Raw genomic sequence first — 21,632 nt, 5'->3', positions numbered from 1 at the left:
GTAAGAGACAATCCCTATTCTCAAAGAGCTCACAATCTAATGATAGTGTCTTGTACCAGGTAGCAAAGTTTCAAATACTTGTTGAATTTTAATCAATCAATCCAAATAAAATCCCATTATGATAAGCTAAAAGAAAAAAGGGAGAGTGTTTTTCTTCCTTCTACCACTGTCTACATCTTGGTAGATTTATATGTGCCAGCCTCAGGCAACAAAGAACTTCTCTACTAAGACATCGATAGAATTGCAATCTGCTTTGGTGGGAGGCCTTCCTACACATGGGAGTTCTCTTCACTGATTAAGGTGCAGATCCTCTAAGTATTTATGTCATTTTGACATGACATCTGAATTGCACTGGAAAACATATGTTGGAATTGTATGAACGTCATAAAAGTATCAACTTACTATTTCTAATTTGTAAAATTCTTCCCCACCTCACCTTCATGTCTGTTGGTCTGTGGGCCTGCACACCAAAAGTTCAGATTACTAAATCACAAGGATATCTGTTAATAGTGAAGATTCTTTGTTTTATTTCCTACCGAATTTGTTACTGAATGTGATTCTTGCATGAAACATGCCACTTCAAAATGGTAGTGATGCATAGCTGCTTAATTCATATATTCTGTATTCATTAGTTCTGGTAATTCTTTTTATCTTTAAGCAGAAATACACTGGCAAAGGACTTCTATCAACTTCTATAGATTATCATTTTCTACAAATTTCTCAAGAGTAGTAAACATATAGAATTCAGGGCAAAATAATGACAAGCCTGTAAGAAATACTGTGAAATGTGCTGCCAGACATAGTGTCTACATGCACCTTTATTAAGAATAAATTTTTGAAAAATTCAAAGCCGGAAAATCAAGTTGGTCACCAGACATGAAATTTGATCCTATTCAATACACCTCATAGCTCTACTCTATGAGAGACCTGGATTTTATGTTTGTCACTCTTGTCTTTGCTAATTTTCCTAGTACACATTGGTACAAAAACATAATTGTCCCTGAATTTCTCTTGTTTCCATAGTATCCACAGCTGTTTACGGGGATTCTTTCCCCATGGAAAGGACTATTACTTTATGGCCCGCCAGGTAAATACACATTTTTATATCTTCTACTTTTGTTTCTGTGTTAACTGACTTATCCTTTTGTTGAGAGGGATGAGTTCATTTTGAAAGTGTTATATTTTACTTCTGCCCATTGGAAAAGTTGCTATTGTAGGTTTCAGCCCAGCTGAGCCCACCTCCATATGGTATCTGGCTTCTGCATCTCCGTGTTTTATGCATTTAAGAAAGTTCAATCTCATTCTTGCGTCTCTAGGTACTGGAAAGACTTTGTTGGCTAAAGCTGTGGCTACTGAATGCAAAACAACCTTCTTTAATATTTCTGCATCCACTATTGTCAGCAAGTGGAGAGGTGATTCAGAAAAACTCGTCCGGGTAGGAACTCCTGATTTTGTTTTCTATAAGTTCTTGTAGGGTAGAAAGAAGTGAGGAGGTGATTTCCCCTGGTTTCAAAGATGATGCTTGTGAGAAATTTTACTGTGGGATTTTATTTTCCAAGAACATACAAAATAGAATGACTGTTTTCACTTGGCCTTTGATCACACATCCTGTCATAGGATCATTAACAAAGGACAATCATCCCCTCTGGATTCTAGTTCCTTGGGGGAATTGAGACAGATGAAAGCATTTATACAGCACCTACTGTCTGCTGCATGATCTCATTTGGTCCTCACTATAACTTTAGGAGGTAAATGCTGTTAATTTTCTCCATTTTACAGCTGAGGAAACTGAGGCAACCAGCAGTTTAGTGACTTGCCTGTCCTACACCTACTAAGTGTTTGAGGAGGGCTTTAAACTGGGGTCTTCTTGACTCCTCCAGACCCAGAGCTCTGTGCACCATGGTGCCATCTAGCTGCCTGTCAACAACTCATTGCCCATTTTATTTCCATCCTTTCCCAGGCCGTGGATTATTGTCATTGACAGAGAAAACAGAAACAAAATAAGAATTAAACAATTCAGCTTTCCTTTTGTCTTTAGTTATTGTTATCCCATGCACTCTAAGCAGCAGCTTTCTCCCTTCTTTGATTGTCCAGCTTTAAACAAACAAAACAAAACAAAACAAACACCTTTTTAGTTAATTTCTTTGTTTGGCATTTGAGTTCCTCTGCTGTCTGGCTCAAACATCCTGTTTCAGCTCTGTTTCACATTTTTGCCTTTCATATACTTTTATATTCTACTCATACTGAAATGCTAGCCCATCTCCAAACTCAGCATCCCATCCATGATATGTAGTCTCTCCTCATCTTTTGCCTCTTAGAGTCCTTATCTTCCTTTAAGGCTCAGCTCAGATGCCGCCTCCTCCATGAAGCTTTTTAGAACTGTCCCCCCTCAAGTCACCTGGTATATATCATAACTCCTCAATAGAACACAGACTCTTTGATGACCTGCTCTGGGTTATATTTGTCTCTGTATCCCCAACACTTAACAGTAGAAGTGGATGCTTAATAAATATTTGTGGAATTATTATTGTTGATCCCCAGTTTCTTCACTTGTACAGTGGTGATAACAATACCTGGTTTGCCTAATTCGTGGTTATAATATATTTGAAATCTCTAAAGGATATTGGCAGGGTACCAAAGCTCTGTCCTCCCTCCTTTTCTTTTTATATATTTCTGTCTCGACACTTTAATTTCTTCCCATGACTTCAAATCTTGTCTCTATACAGATGACTCCCCAAATTTTTGATAGGCTTGATTTTCCTCTTATGCACCAGACCCACGTCTTCCAACTGTTTCTCATTTGGTCCCTCAATTACAACACTTCCCAAAACTAGCCTTGTTATCTTTCCCCTAAACCCTACTCTCCAACTTGTGGGCCAAATTTTTTAAAAATTTTTTTAATTCTGAACTTAACAAACATCAAAGAAAATTAGCATTTCCATATACTTAATAAAATAGAAGAAGAATATTTGTATGCGCAACTGTGAATCTCTTTATACACAGTTTGCTTTTCCTTTAAAACTTATGATAGTGCATACCCTTTGATCCAGCAATACCACTACTAGGTCTGTATCCCAAAGAGATTAAAAATAAAGGGTGTGGCAGGGGAAGGATCTATTTGTACAAACATATTTATAGCAGCTTTTTTTGTGGTGGCAAAGAATTGGAAATTGAAGGAATGCCCATCAATTGGGTAATGGCTGAACAAGTTGTGGTATCTGATTATAATGGAATGTAATTGCACTATAAGAAATGATGAGCAGGCAAATTCTAGAAAAAATCTGGAAAGATTTATATGAACTGATGCAAAATGAAGTAGGCAGAACCAGGACAATATTGTACACAGTAACGGCAATACTGGATGATGATGATCGACTGGGAATGACTTAGCTATTCTCAGTAGTACAATGGTCCAAGACAACTCCAAAAAACTCATGATGAAAAAAATGCTGTCTACCTCCAGAGAAAGAACTGCTAGAGTCTGAATGCAAATCAAAGCATACTATTTTTATTTTCTGTATTTTTTTTATGATTTTTTTCCCTTTGGGTATGTGTCTTCTTTCCCAACATGACTAATTTGGTAATATGTTTTATGTGATTGAACATGTATAATCTATATCAAATTTCTTACTGTCTCAGGGAGGGGAGAGAAAATTTGGAATTAAAATCCTTTTTAAAATGAATGTTACAAATTAACTTTATGTGTAACTGGGGAAAAATAAAATATTATTAAAATATAATAAATTCACATGCAACTTTCAAAGCTATCCCCCTTATCTCCAGTTCTTTCTGGCCTTCCTTTTATTCTTCTTTTGTACAAAAAAAAATCCTTCAGTGACTCATTTTTCTTTCTTTTTCTTTGGAAAACCCATCCCCATTTTCCTTCTCTCTCCCCTATGCTTTTTAAAAAAAAGAAAAAGAAGAGCAAAACCCTTGTAAGAAATGTGCATCTGACTTCATTAAATAACAATAATAATAACAATAGTTGATGTTGATACTTTTAAGGTTTGCGAAGTGCTTCAATCGATCCTTACCACACATCTATGAGGTAGGCGTTGTTATTATTTTTGTTTTACAGATGAGGAAACTAAAGTTCATAAAAGTTTGGTGATTTACCCAGAGCTATACACCGTGTAAGTGTCTGAGGCAGCTGGATTTGAATCCATGTCTCCCTGACTCCTCTTCACTCTTTCATCCCAGGCTGCTTCTCAGGGGTCCCAGCACTCACTCAGTCTCTTAGGTTAGAATTCTTGGTACCCTTTTTCACTGTTTTCTCTCTCGCCACTCGTACAATCCATTTACTAAACCTCGTGAAATTGCTCTTGCGCGTACTCTCTCACGTATGCCCTGTTTCTATTGCCACCGTTGGGATTCAGGCCATCATTAGTCCTACCTGGACTCTTAAGACTAGCCTCCTAATAGTTCTTCCCATTTCTACTCTCTACACCCTTCAAACCCTGTTTCACACTGTGGCCAGATCTCTCTTCTTTATGCATTGTGTAAGCAAGTTGATGTCATTCCTTTGCTTCTAAGTCTTCAATGGCCACCTAAGTAAAATCTAGGTAGTCAGAGGCCTCCACGGTTTGGCACCGCCCCACTTCCTCATGTAATCTGTCTTCCCTATTGTTGAGGTTATTCTCTTTCAGGTCTTCTGCCTTTCAACCCCCGTGAACTACTTCTTGTCCCCTGCACGAACTCATACTTTCTTTCCTTTGTTCCTTTGTCCCTGTTTCTGGAATTGCTGTTCTACTATTGAATTCCACTATGTTCTGTAAAAACCAACTTCGTAATGATTTCTGCCATGAAGTCTTCTGAACCTTCTTTCAGCTGGCCCTTCCCCTTTCCACTTAACCTTTCCTCCCTTGTACTTGCATAGCACTTTGCTTACATTTATTATATATTATACACTATCTCAAATGATATAATATATAAAGTTCTTTAGAAACTTTAAGTGCCATGTAAGTGTCAATTTTCTTTTGTTTTCTTTTTTTTTTTTTATTAAATCTGTGATTTCATTGGCATAGGGAACTCCTGGTTTGAGAAAATTCCATCTACCCATATAAATCAGTAACTGCTCTGAAATTTAGCTGCTGGGAGAACCAAGAGGTTATGTGACTTGACCAGGAACACACAATTAGTATGTGTCTCAGGCAAGACTTGAATCCAAGTCTGTTCTCTCTATTATTCCAGACGCTTCTCTGTTGAGAGGGTTGAAGAGAGAAAATATGGTTTGGAACAGCTTCTATGTAGAGTAGGATGTGGTCAAAAAATAGCTTTAGGAAGGTGAGGCATAGGGAGAGATAGAATGATAAGAGGTAGGTAGAGGAATATAAACATTTTTTATTATGGAAATAGAACCCTTAAGGGCAATGGTGAGATCCCAAGTATAATTACCTCTTGAATATAGTGGGGGAGGAATGGAGAAATCAGCAATGTGATTTATACTGGTACGTTCAGAAGAATGTTTAATGAGTAAGCATAAGAAAATAATAACATTAGTTTATGTTTACATAGTACTTTAAGTTTTACAAAATGCTTTCACAAACATCTCATTTGTTCAAATATTCCTGTAGTTAAAAAAATTACTTCTCATATTTCAATGGCTGAATTGGCATTCCCTGGGCCTACCATTCAGCTTCTTTTCAACAGATTGTGGCTTATTTGGAAGCTTTCATGTATGTCACTTTTAGCTTATTAAGTGACTTCAAATTTGTGGTCTATGTGTTCTCATCGGTAGGTACTAAAAGGATGTAGTAAAATCTCAAATAACCAAGATCCAAGTAACCAGAATTCTCAATTAACCTAATTTTTTAAAAAACTGGTCTACTTTTTATAAATCCAATGTTTCTAAAAAGTTAACATTCAGAATTTATTCATTTCCTCACCCCTGCAAACAAAACAAAAAAATACCACATAACCTACAGTTGGAACACACACACACACACACACACACACACACACACACACACTCACACTCTTCAATCAGAATCAGAATGTCCCAGAAGCAGTACACATTCAGCTCAGTCTCCCAGACCTTTTCCATCTGTAATGAGAATTGATGTTTAGGACTAAAACCCTGCAAACATTTTATCAGAGAGAAGTTCAGTAATGTTCCCTGAAGACTGGACTTGAGTGAAACAAGTAAATCAGCTTAGATGCCCTAACAACATTTGCATCAAGGGTGGGTTGAAAAAGACTTTTTTTGTTAATCTTGAATTAACCAGAAAATTCATTTAGCCAGATTCACACATTTCACTAGGGTTCCAGTTATTTGGGGTTTTGTTGTATTTAAGGCCAATTTAGTGGAGAAAAATTCATTTGCTTTCCTTGACCCAGTCCAACTCTTTTTGTTTTGTTTTCAAATTTTTAAGACTGGGTCTTTTTTCTCTTGCCCTGTCTGGAGGGGCAGGAAGTACAGGGACTTCTTGTGGACAGGATTCCACCATGATCAACATGGGAGCTTTGACCCATTCTATTTCTGACTTGGGCCAGTTTGCCTCTCCTTAGGTAACCTCATGGCCCCTTGCTCCTGGAGGATCACCATATATATTAATATGAACTTAACTCAGACACCCTATCCACCCAGCCCACTGCAGCCCAGAACTCCCAAACTCAAGAGATCTGCCAGCATTGGCTCCCTGTTAACAGGGATTACAGGCATACGCTATCATAAATTCATACTGGCTACCCGCCCCCATCCTTTGTGTTTAAAAAACCAATTAGAAAAAGGAAAATATAACTTCCACTGACTTCAGGAATTCACATCCTGTCAGAACTCACATTGAACACTGTCTTGACTTTCTAAGCCCTTGGCATCAGCTTGGTGGAAAACCACCCGGCCTGGCATAAATCTACTCTCTTTGTTTAGAAGCCTTTCACAGGACCTTTAGGACCTTCCCCTAAATCAGAGAGGAGAGTTTTCCTGACATTTGTTTCTCTTATTTCAGTTAAAGAGTTATTTATAGATAACGGTTTGGTTATGTACCTCTTCTCCTAATGGGTGAAGGCATTTGTTCGTGCCCCTTAAGAATGTGATTGCTATTGAATAGTTGAGTGATCTCTTTAGCAAATGCATGCAACTTGTTGCCTACCTTCTTTCAATTCCACAAGTTCTATAGAGGATCCACCTGACTTCCTCCAAGTCCTTGGGGATCCTTAGGTATGCTATCCTAAGCATATTCATCACGTACTTATTCTGATATTGTGGAAAGAACACTGGACTGAGAATTGGGGCCCTCAGGTTTGACTCTGTCTTTTCCCATTTTCTGACCTTGGGTAAATCACCTCACTTCTCTGAGGTCAGTTTCTTCAACTGTAAAATGAGGCGATTACCCTAGAAGACAATTTAGTAAAAACAAAACAAAAAGGTGAGTATGCAGCACATTGTGATTTTATCGTATTCTGGGGTTGGCAGTCAGCCCATAAAGCAACAATCCTTCATAGTCAAAATTAGCTTCCTTCCAATGTCTTAAATCTCATAAAGTTTAGGAGTTTGAAATGGAGTCTTATCAAACTGCAGCTGGATGAGACCCTGTTACTTATCATTTGAAGATGAGAAGGGTAAACCAGTGGTGGCTGTAAACCAATCTGGACTCTTCTCATGGGTTGTCCCGGTTCCAGGGGGCTTGAAGGTGAGGCTCAGGGAACATGGCCTGTGGATGACCTGTTTCCCAGTGCCACCGGATGGTTTTGTGCCTGAATTGCTGGGTGCAAATCTGTTTTTTCTTTTTCTTTTTTGTTGTTTAATGCATGTGGTTGAGCTTACTTAAGTGCATTTGTGATACAGCTCTGTTATGTTGTATCTTTCACTTTTTATTCTTCGTTGGAGTAGATTGCGGTTGCTCTATTCATTACCAACCTTGTGATCATCCTGTTTTATAGCAAGGAAATAAACAGGAGACTGTTTAAACTAGACTATTTCTGATGATCAATCTGGACCTGGTTTCTTTGAGACTAAAGTCTTATTGCACATCCTGTTACTTCTGTTCCCCACCCCCTTTCCTAGAAAAACCCTTCTGCAGTTATTCCTAGCAATTATTTGTAACCATAAATCTATTACTGATGAGAGAAATCATCGTGAGTGGCTTTTAAAAAACATAGCTGTTGTGCCCATATGTTATGATGCACTTCTAGCTTCTGTTTTGTTAGCAGGGGCTAACCACTAGACTGGGAAGTCAGGGAATGAGTTTCCAGTTTGAGCTTACCCGCTGAGGATTGGGTAACCTTGGGCAAATCACTTACCCTTTCTGGATAGAATTTTAACAAATGATTAATGGAAATAAGAGCATTGAACCCCAAGGGATAGTGTTAGGATGAATAAGTGCAATGGTTGTAACTGTTATCATGATTCACCAAGTACAACATTAATGCTTAATGATTTCATCCTTATAAGCCCTTAAGTGAGAGCTGCTAAGACTTTTAACTTGAACATTTTAACAGTTGTTTTTTCCCTTGGTACAGGTGTTATTTGAACTTGCTCGGTATCATGCCCCTTCGACAATCTTTCTGGATGAACTAGAGTCAGTCATGAGTCAGAGAGGCACTGCTCCGGGGTGAGTGAAAATTTGTCTTTCATTACAGAATAATATATTTTTTGTTGTCATTTTTTCCCCCTCTTGTGTGTCTGATGATCAGAAACCCATCAACATTTACCAGAAGAATAAGCCCATTAATAAGCCAACATTTTCAGCAAACAGATGGAAAGTTCTTTAAATTAAATCTTGTTAATTGAATAGATGCTTTAAATAGTTTCTTTGACTGGCAAAAATTTATCCTCTACCCGGGAGTGGTTTTCAAGACTGAAGATCATCCAGGCCCAGTGTACTATGCTGCCAGCATCATCTTGGTGGCATGAATGAGTTGGACGTAGTGGCTTTTCTCTGGATCCAAGGACTGTCTGTCAGTCACAGCAGAGCCGTCCCTCTCAGGTCAGGTTTATATTCCATGCCCTCACAAAACCCTTCTCCAGAGAAAGTCCTTTTAGCTGTGCTAGGCCAGGGAAACAACCTTCGTTCTCTGTAACATCAGGTCAGGTATGCACCATATCTAAACCAATATCCTGCATGCTGTGGCCAAAGATTCAGTACTTCTAACATCACCAGCAAGAAAGAACAGCTGTCCAGCCTGTGAATATTCTCCTTTTTTTCTGAAAGATACTTTATTTTTTTAGTTTTATGCCTAGATCAGAGTTGTTTCAAGGCATTATAGAATCTTACAGTTAGAAGGAGGCCATCTTGTCCAACCTGGAATCTTGGACTTGGCATGGATGCCAGAGGTCAACCTGTATTTGAATAGGCATCCCCTCTATAGCATAGCTGACAGCAGCTTCTTGATTTACCTCCAGAGACGGGGAACCCCACTGGCTCCCAGGCAGAATGTGTGGCTTTTGGACAATTTTTACTGTTGGAAAACTGTTGGCAGTTTTTCTTATATCAAACAAATCTACTTCCTTACAATTTCTATCTGTTCCTAGTTGAGTCCTCTGGGGCCAAAGAGAACAAATCTATTTTCTTTTCCACGTGATGGCTTCTTCAGACAGTTGAAGATGGCTGTCGTGTCTCCTGTCCCATTCCCAAATCTACTCTTTTCCGTATGAAGTAGCTATAACTGGTCCTTACAGAGTATAATCTAGGTCCCTCACCTTCTCATTTGTCCTTCAGATGCATTCCATCTTGTCATCGTCCTATAAAATTTTGAATTGTACTGGGAAAAAAAATTTAAGTGGTATCTTCTTTCCCCAAATATTTTGTTTTTCCAGTTACATGTAAAAATAATTTTAATTTTTAAAAAAAAAAAATTTGAGTTCCAAATTCTTTCCTTCCCTCCCCTCTCTCCTCTGTTAAGTGATAACTTTTAAGAAAATCCATCCAATTAGGGGATAAGTAATTCCTGGAGACAGTATGGATCCACACTGTGTTGCTGTGCAAACTTTCTTACCCTCTTTGCCATCCTCTATATAGAATCATAGAGCTAGAAGTGGAAGAAACCTTAAAGGCCATCTTGTCCATCTCTATCACTTTACAGATAAGGAAACTGAGGCCTAGAGAAAGTAAGTGACTTGCCATGGGTCACATAGTAGTTAAGAAAGGGCAGAGTCAGGATTTTATTCTAGACCTTTCAACTACCAATCCCACTGGACCATGGCTTCCCTTGAATGCATGGCTTCCACCTTTAGGGCAAGAAATGGAAAGTTCTACTGTCCTCAAAAGTTGTTGTTCAGTTGTTTCTGACTCTTTGTGACTGCATTTGAAGTTTTCTTGGCAAAGATACTGGAGTGATTTGCCATTTCCTCCTCCAGCTCACTTGACAAGTGAGGGAACTGAGGCACACAGTGTTAAGTGACTTGCCCGTAGTCACACGTCTAGTAAGTGTCTGAGGCTGGATTTGAACTCAGGTCTTCCTGACTCCAGGCCCAGCACTCTATCCACTGTGCCACCTAACTGTCCTCAAAAGACAAGAATTTAAATGCTCATCCTTTTAGTTGAGTGTAAAGAAACAAAGTGAAAACAAATGGCTGAGCAGCTTTCTGATGATTTGGTCAATGCAGGTAGCCAATATGAGTTATCCAAGCCTATGAAAAGAGTTTTTTTCCCTTATTGACAGTGGTTTTGGAGGAAAGGGAAGGGGTAGGAGACAAACTTAATTGTGCAGAAAACCATTCTGACTGTGTATGGGGTAGGCTTTACCTTCATTGTACTGATATTGGTTCTTCTCTCAGAAGCATGGAAAACAGCTTCAGTTTGGCTATTAATGTGTCTTCTTGTAACAGTTTCAGATCCCTAAAAATAAGCAGCCTGTGTACATTGGCTTATGAAGAGACTATATAATACATATAATGCTGCAGATGGACACAGCTTTGTCACCTTTAATCCACCAATAACACCAATAACACCTTTGTCTTCTGCTGTTTCCTAGTTTACTGCCAATCCTCAATTTGATGGCTTTTCCTGTTAAATACCACCATTAGCATTCACTCATTTCCATTCTGTTAATCTTTATGCCAAGATTAAACTAAGTCATATGGTTTTTGTTTTTGTTTTTTTGGCTTCAATATCAGCGGCTTCTTAGCGCAGTAAAATGAAGGGGGAATCTGACATAATGCATGAGTGTTAGCTAGTATAATTTAATCATGGTTTGTAGTTGGAAAGAATTTGAAATAGTGACTAGGAGTTAGTTACTATGAGTTACACTGTTAGAAACAGAAGTGATGGTTCCCCATCAATTTGGAAATTCATGCTTTTTTTCTTCTTGGTAGGGGAGAACATGAAGGAAGTCTTCGGATGAAAACAGAATTACTAATGCAGATGGATGGGTTGGCCCGATCTGAAGACCTTGTCTTTGTGTTAGCAGCTTCTAATCAGCCATGGTAAGAGACCAGGATGGTGCATTTTGAATACATTTGCCTGAGCCTTTAAGCACAGATAAAGATTTCATCCAAAGAACTTAGGGAAAAGCTTTTATATTTGGTTAAAGCATTTGAAGATTAATTTGAAGCTTTTCTTTTAGGCTCTGTAATTCTTACTACTTGTACCAAGTAAGAATCATCCTTAATAAAGAAAACATATGTTAGCACTACCATATGCTAATATTTTAAATGGACTACTTCCATTTTAAAGTCAAATGTTTTAAAAAATGATATTTAAGTCACACAAGGCTTTGACATAGATCTGTAAAGTGCTTAAAAATCTCCAGGGCTCAGAGTGTTCCTGAAGTGTTGTGGTTAGATTTAATGGGCATATTTTTTTAAAGTTAAGAAGAAAATCTTTTCTTTAATGAGAGCACAGTAAGTAGAAAAATAAATATTCTGTAATTAAATACATAATCCACCATTAGGATCCTGGTTTTAGGGTCAATCAAATAGTAAATAGACTGAACTAAAAGGCCTGGCGAAGTGACAGTGATTTCTCTGGTCTCATGCCAGATTCATGGCAGAGACTGGATTAGGCCCCAGATCTCCAAATTTCTTATTCCATTTCTCTTCATCCATTTCACCTGCAGCAGTATATATGTCATGAAGGTGAAAATGGGAATAAGAACACCTTCCTTCCTCAGAGTGACACAATCATCATATAGGATGATGTCTACAAAAGCCCTTGGAAACTGTGTAGTACTCTATAAATGCGAAGACGGGTATGTGTCATAAGAAAGAGTTAGTCATGTTCTCAAAGAGAATACATGTAATAATCTTGATTCTTCTAGTGAGTAGAGTAATCATTGACCTTTCTGGAGCTGAGGAAGTTCTTTCAGGCTAGCGCCAAACCCTATTTGAGGCATCTTTAAGGGCAGGACGCTCAGCTATCCCTTAGGGCTCTATTAACTTATTCATTCCACTCTGAAGAGGAAGAAGTTGGCTCCTTTCTCATGAGAAAAACCAAGCACAAGATTTCTGCATATTTAGCTCTTTCCCTGACCTGCTGCATCAGGGAGAGGTAGGTAGAGAAAGGAGAAATAACATCTCATCTGGGTCATTTCATGTGAAAATAAGCAGAGGAATAATAAATATTTCAACTTTAATGTTATCATTTAAGATAATAGGCAGGTTAGAAATGTTTAGTGTTCACAATTAGGGATAATTTGACCTGCCTCAATTGCTGAGCATCCAAGCCTAGGAGTCCTGAGGGAAAAAGGATATTTAACAGAGCCATTAAGGCAAATCCTATCTTTAGATGTCTACTTAACTCGATGATAATTTGCCCCAATAATCAAGGTGTGAAGCAAGTTAAAGCTGACCTCTGCTCAGCTGTTAGCAGTGGGCTTGCAGCTTCATGTATCCTCTGGGAAATCAAAGTCCCAGATTAAAAAATCAGAAATTTGGAAGAAATAATGCGAGTAAAATGATTTGCATTGAAAGCAAAGTTGTCAGATTGTGCACCATCTTGGGGAGGAAGGGGGGAGGGAGGGGGAAGCAAAATTTAAAGCTCAAAAGCTTATGGAAGTGATTGTTGGTCATTCAAAATAAATTAATTAAAAATTTAAAAAATTTGAAAAAGAAAGTAAAGTTGTGTTATAAGTTGTCTTGAAAGAAAAGAGTGAAAATAAAGCTGTAGTTAATTGATGGACTCCTGTCTCTTCTTTTGCCTGGCAACCTGTGTTTTTCGCTCATGTGTTTGTTCACCAGTCTGCCCAGATTGCATTACATTTAGCTGCTGTGGAAAAGTCAGGTTTGAAGCTCCCTCTCCCCTTTGTTGTCTCTGTTATTTACTGTGGTATCTTTCTTATTGGAAGGCAGTCCTTTGTGATTGTGTGTGTGTGTGAGTGACCAACATATGTGATCTCAGCTGAAAAAGATCAGTAACATGAACTACAGTTTTTCTCAAACTGAAGATATGTCTATTCTCCAAATTATGGGTATAGCTGAAGTTTCTAGGGTCATTTGCTGTCCCTAACTCTGCATCTTGGTCTTATGTCTCACCTGTCACATTTGCAGAGATTGTGTCCACTTAAACACTTGTATCCCCAGTGCTTAGCACATAACGCTCATTCATTCATATCTAGCTCTGGTTTCTCCTGATCTCCGGATCTCCACCACCAGCTGCCTATTGGATATTTTGAATTGGATATCCCCAAGACATTTCAGACTTAAAATATCCAGAACCAAACTCATTATATTCTCCCCCAAACCTATCCTTCTGAAGAACTTCCCTATTTCTTGTAATGGTAACACCAGGCTTCCCAGCATCCAGGTTCACACCCTCACCTATCATATCCATTCAGTTGTCAGAACTTGTCCTTTCTACCTGTACTGCATCTTTCATATCCCCCTCCTCCCTTCCACTCACAGAGCTGCCACTACCACCACCCTGATTTAAGCCTTCATCACTTATCCCCTGTACTATTGTTGTTTGTCCTGGATTTTCAAAGAGGGGTGATCTCTTGACTTGCTTATGAATTTGATTTAAGAGAGGCAGAATTGCACAAAGTTGTCAGCCTCACCCTCTCTTCCACAGTCATCGAAGGAATAGCTTCCTGATTGGTGTCCCTGCCTTGTCTCCGCCTCCTCCAATTAAAAATTATCCAGTTGAAAAGCATTTGTTACATATGCCCACTGTATATCAGTCACTGAGACAAAACCTAAAGGAGTTTACATTTTATTTACAAAAACAGCATGTACATATAAAAGTAAATACAAATGAACATATATGAATACATACAATATGAAAAATAAATTCAGTGTAATTTGCTATGGGACTTAGGAGGAGGAGCCAAAAACTGAGGGAATCAAGAATGGCCTTCTTACACACAATATTGCATTTCCTATTTCGGTCTTTATATAGGCTATCCTGCAAGCCTGAAATTCTCTCTCATTTCACCTCATTTTTTTTCAAAGCTCAGTTCATCTCCTTCACGAGATGAAGGCCTTTCCTGGTCTTTTCAGGGGCTAGTACCCTCCCCCCCCATAATTTTTTTGCATATACTTTGTATATCTATGTGTACAGATTGTCTTCCCCTATAAAATGTAAACTCTTTGAAGGCAGGGACTCTTAGATTTTTGCCATTTGATCTCCAGCACTAAGCATAGTACCTGGCACATAGGTTGGAGATACTTAAATGTTGATTGATTGTATCCCCAGTAACACCTGTCGAAGTATTCAGAACACGGTACATACTAAGTAGGTAATTTACAGTTGAGTTGCTTGCTCTTTTCCTTGTCTCCTCTCAGTAATAAGCAGTAGGGTTAGCACTATCTTATCATAATATCAGCTGTTCTTTTAAAAGTTTCTTTAACAAACCTTTCATGCTTAAATAATTTCCTAGAGAGAATCTTGACAGCAGCAGTCACTCACAACACTTAGGATGCCAAAACCTTGATTTGTCCTCAATAAGTACTCCAGAAAGAAATATTTGATTAGTCGTTTCTTGGCGCTTTTCTCAGAATAGCAGTGGCTCATGAAATCTAACCAGAATATATTCCCACAGTACATAAATAGTAATGTACTGTGACAACTACAGAGCTATCTAAAAGCAAGTCAAGAAGGCTCTATAACCACAAGATCTATACCCATTTATGTTTTCATTTTGATGGGTTCATTTGCCTGATTAGTTGTTTCTATGATATCATCAGCACCTGGACATTAAAAGGGTAAAGGAGATCTAGCAACTATCTGTGTTCATTCATACCCATCATGCAAGGGCAGCTAGGTGGTGCAGTGGATAGCATGCTGAGCCTGGAGTCAGGAAGACTCATCTTCCTGAGTTCAAATGTGACCTCAGACCCTTACTAGCCCTGTGACCCTAGGCAAGCCGCTTTACCCTGTTTGCCTCAGTTTCTTCATCTGTAAAATGAGCCGGAGAAGGCAATGGCAAACAACTTCAGTGTCTTTGCCAAGAAAACCCCAAACAGGGTCATGAAGAGTCTGACACAACTGAAAAAAAAAAAAAGACTGAAATGACCATCATACAACTCACCCTTTTAACCTGGCACCCTCTACTAGGATCTACACAATCAACTGTCTCCATTGAGATCAATCATCTTTTGTAGTTTTATCCGTTTGAATGGCTTTATAGTTTTTGTGTGTAGTAACATGGAACCCTCCATCTACTTTTGAAATGATCTGCAGAACCACTAGTTTGGGGCAAAGAGGATGATTTGAATTTTGTTCGATTTGGGAACTATGTACCATTTCCTCTAGAACATTTCTCACATCTATCTCCTCTTCCTCCTACCAATATTCACTATACCACTATAATAGTCATTGAAGTGATAGTTCTTTCCAGTTCTTCCTCCACACAGCTGCCAAAATAATCTTCCTAAGGCACGGTCGGATGACGTCTGTTCCATACTCAGAAACGTTCAGTGGCTTCTCTGCCTGGCATTTGAGGCTCTACTCTGTCATGGTCTCCATGTCTCAGCCAAGTTGGCACTCTAGCTCTTCCCCAAAGCCAGCATCCCATCTTCCACTTATGTGCATTAGCACAAAACCTATTTCCAGAGGCCTGAAAAGTATGGTTTCTTCATCTTAGTCTGTTAGAATCTTTATCTTCCTCAGGAACCACCTCCTCTGATGCCCTCAGTTGCTCTCTCTTTCTCAAATTACCTTGGAAGTACTTAACTAGGTTCATACCATGTCCTCACCCTCACCTACACAGGAAAACGAAAGCCCTTGGAGAGAGGGGACCATTTCATTTTTTCTTTGTATAGCCATTACTTACCACAATGTCTGGCATATAGGTGAGGAAAAAGCAATAAACATTTATTAATGTAGTACCTACTATGGGCCTGGCACTGTGCCAAGCACTTTATAATTATCTTATTTGATCCTCACAACAACCCTGCAGTATATAAGCAGTTGTTATCCCCATTTTACATTTGAGGAGACTGAAGCGACCATAGGTGACATGCCTTGCCCAGGGTCACGCAGCTAGTAAGTGTCTGAGGCTAAATTTGAACTCAAGTCTTTCTGACGCCAGCCTCAGTGCTCAGTGCTCTGTGGCACCACCTAGCTGCCTAGACAGGTCTAAATAGATACTTAATAAATGCTGATTAAAATAAATTACTGTAGCAGCTGGTTTCATGCTTATACCAATGTGTTGCCACATTCACTTTTCTAGATTTTGGAAAACATGAATTCTGCTTTTGCTATAGCTGTTTCCCATTTCAGTAGAAGAGGGGCATGAAGTATTTAAGATTAACAGTGCAGGGACTCCTCAATTAATGAATCTCTGGGAAGCCCTTATTTCTAAGTTGGACTTGTAAAATACAGGAAACTTCATCAGTCATGCAAAGCATTGGTCATCCAGCTTAAGAGTTGATAGACTGCTAAACCAACTGCTGTAACCACAGTTGTTGTTAATACATAATCCTAAATAGTTTGATGCAAATAAATTTTTACATCCCCCTGAGCTTTTAAGTACGGAGAAACAGGGAAGTGGGAAAAGATATGCCTTCCAACCTGCAGCAAGAGCCATGCTTCTCATTCAGCCAGCACCTCTTCCAAAGCAGAAGAGCAGGGTCCTATTTGTAGATTATATATATGTGTATATATATATATATATGTGTGTGTGTGTGTGTGTGTGTGTGTATGTATATGTGTATATATGTATATATGTATATATACACACACACATATATGTAATTTTTTGTTATTCTGAACTTGACAAATAGCAACATAAACATTTCCATATGCAAAGAATAGAAAAAAGATTACATGTGAACCTATAGATCTCCAACATTGTTTCCTTTTTAAAAGTATATAATAAATTCAGTATGTTAGTTTCAGAGCCATTCTGCTTGCCTGTCCCTCCTTTTCTCTTTTTTAAAAATGCTTTTTTAAAAAAAAATTTTAAGTGCTTCATTGATTTTCTTTTCTTTCTTTTGCCCTTTTTTGGCATCATTGTTATCATCTCTCTTCTCTCTCCTCCAGCCCTCCAATGTAAAGACCTTCCTTTGAAGCAAATAAGCATAGTCAAGCAAAACAGATTCATTCATTGGCCATGTTAAAAAAAAAATGTTTCATTCTTTTGTCTAGTCCATTACTTCTTCGTCTAGAGGGGAGAATATGTATTGCTGTGATTGATAATTGCATCGGTCAAAGCTGCTTTCCTTTACACGTAGTAGTTTTTGTATAAATTGTCCTCCTGGTTCTTCTCACTTAGTTCTGTAAGTTCATAAAAATCTTTCCAAGTTTCTCTGAATCCATCCAATCTCCCACTTCTTATCATGCAATAATAGATCATTATGTTCATAGTCCATAATTTGTTTTGTCTCTAGTTGATGGGTACTTCTTAGTTCTTTGCTACAATTAATAGTGCTCCTGTGAATAATCTTGTATATATGGGTCCTTTTCCTCGTTTTATTTCTTTCGGTTATATGCATAGTAGTGGTATGTCTAGGTCAAAGTCACAGTATGGTGACTTTTTAGATATGGTTCCAAATTGCTTCTCAGAATGGCTGGACCAATTTACATTTCCATCAATGGTGCATAGTGTACCTCACCTCCCATATCCCCTTCAGTGAGTGTAATTTTGTTTTTTGGCCATCTTTGCCAGTCTGATGCATATGACTTTTTTTTTTCAATTAACAAGCATTTATTTTCTTTTCCTCTTTCTCCACCCCCCCCCACCACATGGAATAACAAGAAAGGAAGCAAGGAAGGAAAGAAGTATCTTGAGTCTATCAACTTTCTGTCAGGAAATGGGAATCTGATGTGGGTGCAAAGTAGAATTTCAGACTTCCTCTGTATCTTTGGTGGGATTTCTCCTGGCTGCTTGCACAATTTGTTACTTGTCATTGAAATTTTTCAATTCAATTACCATAATATATCTTGCCAGTTTAAAAAGCAGAGTTGTTATTTTTTTCTGGAGGATTTATATGAATTTTATTAAGCAATGTTTGGTGTTGTGTATTCAGAAAGTTTTGAGCAGTTTTCCTTTATTTTCCTTCATTATATTGTGGAGTATTTTTGTTTTGTTTTTGTCATGTCCTTTTAAGGAAACTTAGTATTCTTAAATTCTGTCATCAAGGTCAATCTCTTTGGATAGAATAGAGTCCATGCATTATTTTAATATTATTACTTTTTGCTTCTCTTTCTCCAGGTTTTCCTCCACTACAGTATTTTTGTGTTCCAAATTTGTTATTCTCCTTTTCACTTCTTTAGAAAAACTTTCTGCTTTGGGTTCAATTTTTTTTTTATTTTGCTAATTGAGTTTTTAAACTTTGCTTTGAGAATTCTTCCTTCTGAGCAGTATTCATCCCTAATTTCTTCTGTTATGGATTTCATTTATCTTTTGAACCATTTTGAAGTTGCTTGTTGTTTCTTGTTCTCATAGGAGTCCACAGGGATTCCATTCAGCGTCGAGTCATTTTTACTCCAACTTAAAATATTTGAGAGAGTTTTGTAATCTCTTTCAGGATTTAGTACTCATCTGATTTAAGGATCTTTTTTGTTGATCTGCTTGTGCTCTGGGATTTGAAAAAAAAAAGTTTTTTTCCTCTTGAAATCTTTGGTAATGTAGCCTTTTCCTCCTTATTTTCTCCTGTCACTTTCCATTTGCTGGTGGGTACACCTCTAAGACTGGACAGCAAAACTACCTCAGCCTCTTTAACCACTGGGGGAAAATAGTGTTCAACAGTCTAGGTTTCTGCATTGAGTAACCTCTTAGGGGATCAGGAATGGCCCCAAATAGAGTTTTCAGTCCTCTTTCCTACAGGCCCCACATAGCCACACATGCTTCCCCCCACTTCTATCCCAGTTCCTCCTCTATCTTTTTTCCTCTTCATAGCTGGGCTGATACTTTTTTCATGGCTGGAGAAATGCAGAAACAGTGTTCCTAGCAAAGTTTCTGTAGGCTTAGGGGTTCCCTAACATAAAACTGGATTCAGTCAGAAGGCAACATGTTTTCCACCATCCTCTCCTCACTCTGGCTAGACAGAATCATTGTTTTCTTCTTGTAGCAGATTGGGGAGTAGGGCAAATAGAGAGTTAAGTGAGATGGCAGAGTTTCTGCAGCATGGGAGAATTCCAAAAGAGACCACAAATACTAGCCCCGGTGTTAGCTTGTACTTCCTTAATACAACTGTAGAGGCTTATGGGAGAGGGGCACTGAGTGAACACTTTAAAAATTCTCCAGTGTTAATTCATAAGAATTTATATCTTTCTGGCATTCTCTCTTCTTTGTCCCATGGATTCATCTATAATTGGTCTACATATGATGCATAATTCCTTTTTTTTTAAAGATGTTTTGAAAGTTAAGAATGTGGAGAAAGTATCTAACTCTCCATCTTTCTGTTCCCAACACCTTCTTGCTCCTCTTTAATTGATTACCAATGGTTTGTTCCTTTTACTCATCCTTGCCTGTCATTGCTGCTTTTTTAACTTGCAGTTGCATGGTGAATTTTAAACCATCCTTTTAATTTTAATCTAGCTTTATCATTTCACATTAAATGTGCCTTTCCTGTAAGCATCATAATTTATGAATTTTGTTTTAATCCAGTCTGTAACTCTTTTTTAATTAGAGGAATTAATACTGTTCACGTTGAATTTTATAAATGTTCTTGGGTTTGTCTTCCGCCATTTTCCCCTCTTTATTCCTAAAGACAAATGTTTTCTGGAAGGATTGAGTTTTATCTTCTATAACTATTTTTACTATGAAGACTAATTTATAAACTAAATTACATTTCTGACTTTCAGTCTCTTAATTCTTTGTGATTCTCTGTGAAGCTTTCTCCTCTTTTTTTTTTTTGTTATGAGATAGAGCTTGAGCTTTGAGGATTACGAAATTTCTTCCTTTCTCCCAGCCCTCTTCTTTTTTTTAACATTGCCTCTTCTTGTCAATTTAAAACACCTGCTTACAAATATGAATATATTTCAACTTATATTTCTTATTTTTTTGATAATCATAATGTTCATTTTAGCATCGTATTTTTCTAACTTGATTGTTTCTATTTCAGTGACAAAAATATACTTATATGTCTTATCTTGGAATTTTGAATTGGGAATTTTGTTGATAAATTCTTTGAGTGCTTTCTGGTTTTTGAAAGATACTATTTTACCTTTAAACAGCTTGGATTTGCAAGATATATCATCTTCAAATCAATTGCTATTACTTTAAGACTTGTATGTGTGTGTGTGTGTGTGTGTGTGTGTATATATATATATATATATATACACACACACACACATATACATATATATATTTGCCTACCTTTATCTTTGATTTCTTTTGATGAGATTCTAATTTTTGCTAGATAATTTTAATGCTTGAGTAATTATTTATCCTCACATTTTCAAATATAATACTTATTTGCCTTGGAAAGAATTCTTTCTAGGAGTAAAAAGAACTAGGTACGAATCCTGAATATGACACTTACTAGTTGTGTGATCATAAGTAAGTTATATTACCTCACTAACCTACAGTTTTCTCATCTGTAAAATGGGGATAATAATACTTTCCTTGTCTATCTCACAGGTTCTTGTGAAAAAAATTACTTGTCAAACTTCAAATCACTATAGAAATGTGAGTAATGATGTTATTGTTACAGACTTATATTTTTGGATTTTTCCATTGCAGTGGTATATCTTTCCACTTGCAGAGGATTGCATATTTGTGAGGTTTTTTTTAAATTCTGGTAATTTTTTTCCCAGTTCCTCAAATAAGATATATGGTTGGGGGGTTTTTTATTGTCGTTGTTGACCTAAAATATTAATTAAGGTTCACACTTCTTGCCCTATCTTTCAAATCTTTAGTTGCTTTTTAAATTCTTTGGAAATCTAAACATAGTCTTCATTTATAATTTCTTTATTCATTGGTCTTTGCTTAACTGCATTTATTTTCTAATTTTTTGCTTCCATTGATGTTTCAGTTCTTTTATGTTACTTGTTTTTATTAATTCTTATTTTACCTATGATCAGTGGGATTTATTTTTATTTTGTTAGACTATTTGATTCCTTTAATTCATTAATTGCCAATTTTTTTATCATTTGAAATTTCTTGCATTGTTTGTCATGGTATTTCAGCATACATTTCTGTAGATATTTTATCCCTCGAGTACTTTGGCTTGTAGAATGTCTTTATTTTGTTAGAGTTTTTCTTTGATTTGCTCTGCCGGACCCTCCAGGGCTGCTTCTCTTCTCTGCTCCACACAGCTTCTTAGCTGGACTCTCTGGGCCTGCCCTTTGTTAGGCATGGCATCTCCT

The 21,632-nt window shown here is 37.6% G+C and overlaps 1 protein-coding gene across 3 annotated transcripts in view; it reads left to right on the top strand.

Annotated features, from left to right (window-relative positions):
* KATNAL2 (katanin catalytic subunit A1 like 2) overlaps positions 1-21,632 on the top strand; it is a 105,459-nt gene that overhangs the window by 65,349 nt on the left and 18,478 nt on the right. For all 3 annotated transcript variants that reach the window (XM_020985773.2, XM_020985779.2, XM_020985776.2), the window contains 4 exons: positions 1,024-1,087; positions 1,317-1,435; positions 8,461-8,552; positions 11,255-11,365. In XM_020985773.2, the coding sequence (XP_020841432.1) occupies positions 1,024-1,087; positions 1,317-1,435; positions 8,461-8,552; positions 11,255-11,365 (386 nt within the window). The remainder of the gene's footprint in view (positions 1-1,023; positions 1,088-1,316; positions 1,436-8,460; positions 8,553-11,254; positions 11,366-21,632) is intronic.

The sequence above is a fragment of the Phascolarctos cinereus genome, unplaced genomic scaffold (genome assembly GCF_003287225.1).
Source record: "Phascolarctos cinereus isolate Bilbo 61053 unplaced genomic scaffold, phaCin_HiC Scaffold_4;HRSCAF=312, whole genome shotgun sequence".
Lineage (NCBI taxonomy): Eukaryota > Metazoa > Chordata > Mammalia > Diprotodontia > Phascolarctidae > Phascolarctos > Phascolarctos cinereus.
This window is presented reverse-complemented; position numbering and strand designations above follow the sequence as displayed.